This window comes from Streptopelia decaocto (genome assembly GCF_964273445.1).
Source record: "Streptopelia decaocto genome assembly, chromosome: 3".
NCBI classification, from domain to species: domain Eukaryota; kingdom Metazoa; phylum Chordata; class Aves; order Columbiformes; family Columbidae; genus Streptopelia; species Streptopelia decaocto.
The window spans coordinates 11,024,528-11,035,233 of record NC_138656.1 but is presented as its reverse complement, the minus strand read 5'-3'; the positions used below and the strand labels follow the sequence as shown (position 1 = coordinate 11,035,233).

Below are 10,706 nucleotides of genomic sequence, written 5' to 3'. Positions count from 1 at the left end.
CTCTGCGGTTCCCCATATCCCAGCAGCATCGCCCTGGCGGCTGTGGCAGAACAGCTGTTGCTGTGGCCAAGCAAGTGACGCAGCAGAAGAGCTTTTTAAAGGTTAGTCAGGTTTGGAGCAAGTTGCTGACACAACTTACTCATAAATAAGGGAGTTGGCAAGAATACATTACAATTGTAACGCTGCTCAAAACTATATTGTAAAATCATCACCACCGTGGGTGTATGTATTTCCATGCCTCACCCCCACAAACAGAATAGGCAAATGCTGTTCTCTAGGCACCCAAAGGTTGGGAAACTAATTTTTAAGGGTGCTAAGTCCTTCTCAGCTTCACATGGTGATTGGTCTGATAGGGTGCTTCAGACAGCCTAACTTTTACACCAAACCACCTTCACACAAAATAGCTGCCATGTACAACAGCTCTGTGGGTACACTACCCAGCAGGTCTGAGCAGCATTGTGTATAACTCTGACAGGGGTGGCACATCAATGGGCAAAGCCCTCCAGACCCATCAAGAGAACCCCACAGGGGTATACAAAGCAGAAAAAATTAAGAATTGATCACATAGATGAGAAATCTGGACTTGCTGTATCAGATAACAGCCACAGGTTCCTGATGTCAAGAATCAGGTTCAGTGCCCGCTCCCTCCCAAAAACACAGCTCACACATCCAAATTTTGGTTTAATTTTTTTTTTCTTTTTAAATAAAAGACAGCTCCGAGATACCTAACCATTACTGCGCTGTTTGTGCAGGACAAACGAATTCTAGATACTAAAATGCACAAGGCAAGTTTCAAACTGCTCAGCAGTGCAGGCTCAAGCACTTATTTGCAATGGCTTTACTCTCTGTATTATCAGTTGTATGTAGCAATGACTGTATATAAAGAATATAGTATACACTGTTGTTTTCATTGTCAATTTACAAAAGAAAAAAATATTTTCCATTCTTATTATACATTAACACTTCAGTAGCAAGTTACAGCTGTTGTGTTGGCAGGACCTGCAGCTTCAGGAGGAAAAAGGACATGCATACATATCTTTAAAGAACTCTAGACTATGACTTTATAATAAATTACAGAGGATAGATACCAGCCAACAGAATACCGATTATCTGAGTTCAGTACATTTGTGACTCTTGCTCCAAGGAAAAAAAAAAATTATCTTGCAAAATACAAAAGCTAGTAGCTTGTATTATGCAAATAATACAAACCACGTATAGCATAGCCTTGTCTTCAAATGTTTGTGAATAATAGGCTTGTGGTTTTAGGCAAAGAAGATTGAGTAGTTGACTTAGTCCTTGCACCCTTCACACATAACTAGCACCATAAAGATGCAAGGACCTCAACAAACACCTAAACTTCATGCTTAATAACTAAAGCATGCATTTTGTAGAGTTTGTGCAAGATACACATTCTGTTTATTAAGGTTATTGTGCAAAAAACTCTCAACCACTGAAGATGTTTCTGTAATTCTGTTAAAATTTTAGCAACATTTCCAAGTTTAGCAGGTTGTGCGAGACTAATGAAAGAAAAAAACCAACATACATGTGGTTCACCCTTGACTGCAATACAGAGACACTGTACCAATGGATTGGCAAGTCAGAAAATAATGGCAGCTGCCTAAGTGTCCAATGAAGTGGGGAAAAAATGAGTTAATATGCATTGCAGTTTACTTTAAAATATACAGATATTTTTAAATGGCACAAAGCTTTGTACAGCTGGATCTATCAGTGCAAATACATACATGAGGTACCAACGTATTCAGACCAGATGTAATTATATGTATCTTACAAGCACTCTCAATCTCCTGTTGTCAGATACAGGCTGACAAGCTGTAGCACTGAAATAAAATCAAAGTCAAAACAATTTTTCAGCATTGTCAATACCAGATCATTGTAATTTTCCAACAATTGATCTTCTGAGCTTTCACTCCTCGCACTAGTTTTTTTATTATTATTTTTAAAAACCTAGTGTTAATACTTAGTTTTGTTTTTCAATATTTGAGAATTGATTATAGAAAAAAGTTAAAACCATGTATGTAAACTGGAACAATATTTATAACTGGCTGAGTATTTTAACGTTGTTTGAAATTGTAACAAGTACTGTCAGGAAGGAGGAACACGGTTATTGCTATTTGGGGATTTAAAATCAAAACAAACAAAGCTGAAAGCATAGAAAGAACTATTCCAATGGTGAAGTTAAATAGATACAAACCAGCATTCTGCCTAGAGTCAGTCCTTTTGCATTTGAACACTCTTCAAGTTATCTACAGTGTTCTCTTCTGAGGAAGTAAAATGACATTTACATGGAGCTATGGATTTAAAATGGCTAACTGTGGGACACACACAGCTTTTCAACTCTGGTAATTCTTTCTTGAGATGTTCTAGCTGCTCCACCTGGAATATATTTGGTTGTTCAGGATTCGAGTCATATATCCTGGGTAAACAAGAAAAAACGCTGATCAGTATAACTTGACAGTTCACAGAAATGTAAACTAGATGAAGCAACTGGTTTTTTTCCCTACTAGAGTAAAATCAGTTATCGGCAAGTCTATAACACAGTATGTTTGAGGTTAGCACCTTAAGTTTTGCTGTTCATCTTGCAATATAAAATGGTATTCCTTTTATACAATGGTTAATATTTCATTGGATATACTAAAAAAAGTGACTCACTGGCATCTACCTCACTCTCCTGACAAATGTGATTTTACAGCTGGCACAAAGCAGTGAAGTAAGAGCAGAGTTCCAGGCTTGACACTTAAAAGCATAAAACATTTCAGAGCCCTGAGATTATTTGAACAGACTGTGACACACTACTTGTACATAATACTGAATGGAGTTTATACTTACTGTTTCAAGAAGTATTTCAGCCCCCCAGTTCAGAACCATTTTTTAAAATTACCACTACAATATTCGGTGAAGACGGAAAACCAGAAAATCTGACTTTCATTCATACCTTATGCAAATTTAACAATCTACGCTATTTTAAGTAGTATATCATCTTTTCATTTTCTTGTTTTCACACACATAAACAAAGCTGCAGGATTTCACTTGTCAACATTGTACTAGATTGTCCAAACCCAAAACATGTTTTGAGTTTGACAGTGTAGGTACTGTCCTGGTTTTGTTAAAAACAAGTTTCTCTTTCAGTGAATTTTGCCTGTCAGCTAAAGCCTTCATATTAACTGCATTTTCCTGGAGAACCAGACACATGTTTTGGTAAACCTAGCAATGGAATGCAAACTTATTGATAAGCATGGATGGACATCTCACGAGAGGGACGACGAGAAACAAGTGACTAAGAAACTGACCAACTGTGTATAACATTCCATTCATGTGAATACTTCATATAAAAGTGGGAGATCACGAGGATCTCGTCCCTTTTTTCCTTATGGCCGACATTAGGAGAGGACCTTGCTAGTCGTCCCTGCGAACTGAGGCCTAGTGACAGACTGAATCCAGCTCCGGTTGGCTGCAGAGTCCAATCCAGGACTTTGGTGGCCAGCTCTGCAGTTGCTGAGACTTTCAAGATTGGTTTTGTATATTTTGTATTATTTTCTCTATTCTTATTAGTAGCATTAGTAAAACATCTTTAATTTTTCCAACTCTCTTCTCTCTGTCCTTCCTTTCCTCCCGATTGCCTGTCCTGAGTGGGAAGGGGGAGAGGGAGGGGCAAAAAAAGGGGGAAGTGGGGAGGGAGAGGGGGTTAACAATACATCTGCCAGGGTTTTATTGTCACCCCGCAATCTTAACCTTCAACAGTACTTAGCATAACTAAAATACTACTCTTCTAACTCATTATAAAGCAAAAGCAGTCATACTTCTGTAACCTAACTTTGTTACAGCCCTTATTGTGATCAGGATACATTCTCACCTTCCAACATGAATTTCTAACATCAGCATGTTATTTATATCCAAAATTTAAATCCTGGCATCCAGTTCCCCTCACTTTAACATACAGTTTCAGGTTTTGCAGGTCTCCAAGTTTGTCTCCTTCAAATTAGAACTTCTGGAATAAATCATCATGGCTTCTGCTTTAGTCTTTTATGAATATTCATACTTTCATTTATGATTCCTCTAAAGAAACTAGTTTGTTTTTCTTGCATCACCCTTTCTCTTTCATACCATAATTTCAAGATATGTCCAAACAGGAACATGTCACAACTAAACTAATGGAGTGCTATCTGATACAGTGCCAGGTGCCTTTTTACCCTGGCAAGGCAACTTGTGAACTGTTGGCAAGTCCAAGCCATCAAAAATAACATGCAGCTCAAGAAGTGATACAATAAATGGAATTCAAATGAGGAAACACTTCTGCAGGAAATATAGATATGGATCATCTTCTCTACAGTAAGATCAAAGACAGTTTCTGTGAAGAAACTCCTAGAAGGATAAATGCTGTACAGTTTTATGGAATATGAAGAGAAGGCACAGCACTTAAATTACTTGCACAGCACCTATAATCCAATCCAATACAGGCCTAAAATAAGACCCAAAATCGCCTAAAAGAAGCAAAATCAAAGCCCAGCCTGGCCGCTTTCCTTTCAGGATGCAGGTCCAACCTGTGCTTTCTTCCTTTAAGTTAGTTTGCACCTTATAAATTTCTCTATGCATTCAAGAGAAAGCACTGAAATAAGAAGATAATTTTCTATATAGCAACACAACTTAGGAACTGCAAATCTTAAGTCCTTGCCACCAGTTAGACACTAGAAGAGCAAAGGCAAGTCTCTAAGCCCCTTGTTCTAGAACACAGCTAAGCATGTTTCTAAGCAGCTTTTGGTAGGTATTTTATTAGTTCTTTACGAGGGTAAGTGTGAATTCTGTAATTCTTGCTTCATACTTTACAAATGAGATTTTGGATGAGTTCAACCCTCCAAGCTCCCTTCAGACTGTCCACTGGAACCAGCTTGCTCCAATGCGTATATTGTATTCCTTCTAAACCCAAAGCAGAGAAGACAACTTGAAGCACGGCTTCCCCTGTACCTCAGAATTTCTTGTCCCCATTTTTCATTTGGGTCCGCAAAAGTAAACCAGCAGTTGGCGAAACCAGAGCACAACTCCAGCACTTCTCTTATTAATTATTTCCAACATCACCATCAAAATAAGGAATAAACTCTCATCTCCCCATCCTTCATTCTTCAACAGAACAATTATTTATAAGTAACTATGCACCAAAGATCCAACTTCCTATTAATAAGCAAGCCCTGCAGAAGACTGGGTGATCCTTTAAATATTACTTTTTTAAATCAACACCTTCTGCAAAAGCTTTGCAGGACATTCTGTGGGCATAGAGTGGACACAGAACGGACGTGCTTAGGTCCCATCAGGTGTTTTTGCAACCTCTGAAAACATATTCAGCAAGTCTCAGTCACAGCTGTTTTTCTTTGCTATTGCTTGGTCCATAAACAAAGACTCGGCAGCATCAAAATACTGTTTCCATACTAAAAAGGTTATCTGAAGCTTTTGATTAAAACTTTTTTTATTTTTTTAAACATTTCAAGGTAAACTTGAGTTCACTTTGCAATTCACAAAACAGGAAAGATAGACTGTCATTGCATAACATCTTAATTCAATAACTGAGTAGACTGAATTATAAATCAACTAATACTTGTTAACTTCCTCTCTCTATATATATCCATGCTGTTATTTAAGTAGCATTCAGTTTCAAGCAAATAAAATGGCACAGATTTAGACAGATGCTTTTGCCTTTATTGCCAGCTAAAATTGTGTCAGTTTAGAAAGTTACTAATACTAATAGAGCACAGAGCTTTTGGCTGGAGTCTGCAAATGCAACATGCAGCCATAAGGAATTGGAGTGTTTAGAGAGGAGACAAACACACTGAAGATTCTCATGCAAAAGCTTTCAGCATAAATGTTTGAGGATTACCGGTTTAATATTTTCATGCAGCTGTGTATTACTCAACAAACAGAACTCAGGTCATGTAAAGTGAATTAAAAAAAAGATAATATGCAAGTGTAAGTTAGCACCCACCCCCTCTCCACGTTGGTATTTTAACATAAAGACTGGTGTAAAAATATAAGACCGCATTATCCTTTCTGAGTTAAGTACATTCAAACACAGAAGTACTTCCTGGGCTGTTTACACAGCTTATTGAGGAGAAAAAACACCAGTTAAATCATCCCACAAGTCAAATCCAGAGAATTTCACTACAATGGGTTGAAGTTTCTTCTCTAAATAAAATTTAAATCAAACTAATAAAGCATTTTAAGCATGATATTTCAATTTCTGTGTGAATAAAGGATACCCGGCCATGCATTTAAAGTACTTCTTGAGATTAGAGCCCAAATAGAAGCTTGGAGGCAGAAGTGGCACCTTTTCCATGGGTTGCCCTTTTAACACAAGTAGTCTGGATATCTTAGACACTGAGATTAATGATGAACATAGGAAAAAAGAGGAATATTGTCCCAGCAGCTGCATTAGACCATCCGTTCGGTTTAATGACTTTGGGTATGTCTAATAATCTGTAGCCCAAGTGGAGTAAGGACTGGATACAGACCAACAAACCAATCAAACAAAAAAATTATTTTCCCTGCTCCAGTGAGATTTTTCTTTTGATAGCATTGGCATTTGTAAACTTCCCAGGTTTAGCCTTGCAGTTTTTCTCCATGCAAAACAAAGTCAGATCCCCTACCTGCATTTTGTTTTGCCCAACACTCGATATCAGCAACTTTTGGTATTCAGGACACAGTTCTTCTGCCGTCTTCACAATTGGCTACAATGTTTTGCTCAATTCTACATGGATGATTAAAGTTTGGAAAAAATAGCTTCTAGAAATCATCTCTACCCAGACAGTTCATCATCTCTGACATAATTACCACATGCAATAACAATAACTCAGGGCCATATCCAAGCGACCTAAAATTCACTAAAATTTCTGTATTCACTTCCTAGCTTATTCATGCAAATAACACTTATTAAGATTCTTTAAGTAAAGGTCTAGTAAACAGCAAAACAAAACACCAGGCACAGCAATTTTTGATAAATATGTGGACTTGGCCTTAAGTCCAGAAAACAAAAGTTCTGCAGAAAGAAGCCATGGAAGAAATAAATCTCGATTCAGTCCTGGAAATATTCTGGAATTTGAAGATGCAACCATAGCATAAACTGGCTTTACACTAATAAACAGATAACTGCAGTCCCTACGCATTTCTAGACCTTGAAATATGCGTGTACATCTCTCCCTTTACTTGAGTTCTGCTTCGCAGTAGGTTTGAATTTATCTATTTCTAAACTTCAAAATGCACAGAATACAGGTGCTTACACCACCCGTATTTAAACTTTTGACAATTTAAACTCTTGATATTAACTTCATACTCTCGAATTATTTGAAGAACTGCCTGTTTACCAAGCAGCTCCAACTGTGAATGGGAAAACTCGCTGCCAGGTTTCAACATTTCCACATGCCATCTAGGACTTGGAGGTACCACTCGCATTTCAAAATGTCCAGCTTGAGGTATCTGATGTAACTTTCAGAATGTGTGATGTTCCTTCTAAGGAACCTCTGCTAAGGATAAAGTTAATACTATTCAGACAATTAGTAAATTTTGGAAAATAATTGAGAATTTTAAAGGAATATTCCAATATTTGTTTTGGACTACAGGAAAAAAAAAGTCAATAATGTTTAGAAATTAATGAGCCTGCAACAATTATACTGAAATGAGATAATTGTTTGCTACTCAATTGCAGTTTGTAACTTGAAAAAAGAAAGAAAAAATGCACCACTGAACTACTGTTTTTAAACAGCTTTGGAATTAGGTGTTCCTGTCCTCTCAATGAAGTGGAAAGATGCCAAGAAGATGGAAAAGATACAAAAGGCAGGCAGCGAGAGGAGAGAGGACTAGTGTTAAGAATCTAGATGGTCTAAATAGTGCAGGAAGGTTAAGAACTTTTTTTGTTCAGTCAAATCCACAAGGGAATTCAGCCTATAAGTAATTCTAATGAATTGGTTAGTCATCATACAGGGAGGTAAAAGGTGTTCTCCTGTCATACTGCAACTTAAAACACACTAAACAGTACAAAAGGGAACATAAAATGATACTTAGAAGACTTGAAGGCTTAACAGAAATGCAATATTATTTAAGTAGTGTTGAGCAATTATCTGAAGTAATAAAAGCAACAAAGTCAGAAATAAGGCTGTCCCTTGCTTTCCTATTTTACCATAGTAGTGCATATCTAGTACATCAGGAGTAATTAGAAACTCTAGTAGACTGGATCAGTAGACATCAGATGAACATATTCCATAAGAACACTTTATGCAGTAGTATTTGATTAAAACACCCCACTTGTCTATTTATCCCTTCACCATGGAATCAAATTTCCTAACAACCCTGTGACTGTACAGTGAAGAGTCAGGGTACCATTTTGTCTGCATGCTAATCCAGAGAGATTTTTCATCTACTAAAGGGGCCTCAATCTTCACTGGTAGGAGAGGTAGAACATGTAGTGCTGCTGGAGCAGGAAAGACAATTTAAAGTTTCAATGACTTCAGCCTGAAGCTGATTCCCAGTGTCAAAATCTTGCTATTCCTTTTTACCACCAATTAATAGGAGATGTTCTATACAGTACAAGGGAGACCTCTGGAAAACCAGAGAAGCACAGGACCCACCACTCTGGAAGGACTCTCAACAGTAAAGAATAGATTGAAGGGAGTTAACTATTTTTTACACTACAAGCCTAGAACTCTAAGATCAAAAATATTGGATTTCTTGCCTCTACATAAACTTGACTCTCAGTTTTCACTTCATAAAACAGAGCCCTTGACAATTACTTGATTTCCCTCCCTCCTTGCCCTCCCCCCCCCAGGTAAGACAATACACAAAGCAATGCCCTTGCTAAAGCAAAATGCTTGAAGCACTTCTATAATTTGACATTTCAGATACACTTAATGCTTTCTCAATTACATATTCTTTGTAATCTATCAGAAATTATAATTTAATACAGCTTCCCAAATTAATCATTATCTTGTAATAATTAATTCCACATCTTTTATGATAACAGATCTAAAACTTTGAGGTTCTGTAAGGAACTAAAATAACACTTTTGTTCAAAGATTTAGCACAGTATTCTGATGTCCATCTGTGTGGATGTAATAACTACTTTCTGAAGTGACTGATTTGGCAGTTTGCCCTCAAACTAATTTTAATAGGAAAAATGGTTAATTCACAGCTTTGAAACACAACAGAATGCTGGCAAAAAATAAATTAAAATCATTAATTTAAGTAGTCTAAACTGTTCCCCATAACTAAATGTAGAAGCTGAAGATTTCAGCTGAACAGTTAAATCCATTGTCCTCATGTACAAAGTTGAAAAACTACCATCAGGAATGTTAACAGCATGTATGCCATGCACTAATTCTTTAGAACATCAAATTACATTTACATTAACCTCACTAGAAACAAAACTTATTTTGCTTCATATACACAGCTGAAATAGTGTTAGTTTTGTTCTTGAACTGGGTTTATGGGCTTCTTGTACTTACAGTACAAAAGGAAGATATTCTGCACTCAGTCAACCAAAAAGCAATGTGAAAATGTCACAGAAATCAGGATACAATAGTTTCTCAGCTTTAGTATCATAATTATTTTTAAAACACAATCAAGTACCTGTCATATATTAGCCCATGAACACCATATTCTCTCAGCTTGTTCCTGTTATCAGCATCATTTGCATCATCACCCCATGAAAAAACAACTAGGCCTTTCGATTTGGCCCTTTTAATAAACGATGGATTCCTCAGCAGATCTTCAGAATGCACATTAATTCCCTGAAATACAAAAGACTTTGATTAAAATCCATGTTTCTGAAACACTCTCCCATCAGGTTTATCTTTTGACACTTGCAGCTCCTTACAATTTCACCCATAATTGCATTTTTTATTATTATTGAGTTTACTGATAGCACTATTTTTAAGAACTGTATTAAAAATCCAGTTGAAACAAAGGACATTATTTTGGCAGTTACCAAATGTTAGGATAATTATTTTATGAGGTTAGTTGTAATTTTAAGCATTAGTGTCAAAAATGATAAGATTTAGAAGTAGTAATAATTTAGTTTCAGTTTACTGCAGAGTAATACCAGAACTTGTCATCTTACCAGCAAGTTTTCAAACTGTGCAAAAGTAATGGCAATTGGAGTTGTACGAGATCTAAGATCCATAAGTTCTGGATAGAGTTTAGATTCTCCTTGGGTGAGAAATAACACAGGATACTTGTTTTGCTTATGTCGAACCCTGTTAGAAAAACAAGAAGTTTACAATTTGCAAATGTGTTAAAAAGCAGTGAAATTCAATCTTACTGTGAGGAAAATTACACTCTTTGCTGTGTATTCTTCTAGTTCCTAGCTGGTGCAATGAGATGGTACTACAGTTCAGTATCAAACTGTGTAACAAACCACTCCAACTCTTCCTTTTGCTATTATTAGAGATTAACATACAGTTTAAGGGAAGCTAGACTTCAGGTTGAACTCAGATCCATATCCTCAAAATGTTTACATAAAATCCTCAAAGACCATTCAATTCCATAATTTCCTCTTAAGTGCATGTTAGAGTAAAATGAAGATTCATGGTAAGAATTTCTAAACATGGCTAATATACAACACTTAAACCTTACTGATGTATTTTTCAAGTTGGATACCACTACACTGGTACGAGACCACAACAGATGGAAGCAAAGTTTTGGTATCAGCGTGT

At 36.7% G+C, this 10,706-nt stretch overlaps 1 protein-coding gene across 11 annotated transcripts in view; it reads right to left on the bottom strand.

The window, feature by feature from the left end:
- Window positions 1–666: 666 nt before the first annotated feature.
- Window positions 667–10,706, bottom strand: part of GPCPD1 (glycerophosphocholine phosphodiesterase 1) — a 46,733-nt gene continuing 36,693 nt past the window's right edge. For 10 of the 11 annotated variants that reach the window (XM_082049855.1, XM_082049860.1, XM_082049854.1 and 7 more), the window contains exons 18-20: window positions 10,112–10,247; window positions 9,622–9,782; window positions 667–2,434 (exon numbers count right to left, since the gene is read on the bottom strand). In XM_082049855.1, the coding sequence (XP_081905981.1) occupies window positions 2,230–2,434; window positions 9,622–9,782; window positions 10,112–10,247 (502 nt within the window). In that variant the 3' untranslated portion in view covers window positions 667–2,229. Of the gene's footprint in view, window positions 2,435–6,650; window positions 6,752–9,621; window positions 9,783–10,111; window positions 10,248–10,706 lie in introns of all 11 variants that reach the window. The other variant, XM_082049853.1, reaches the window with a different exon arrangement.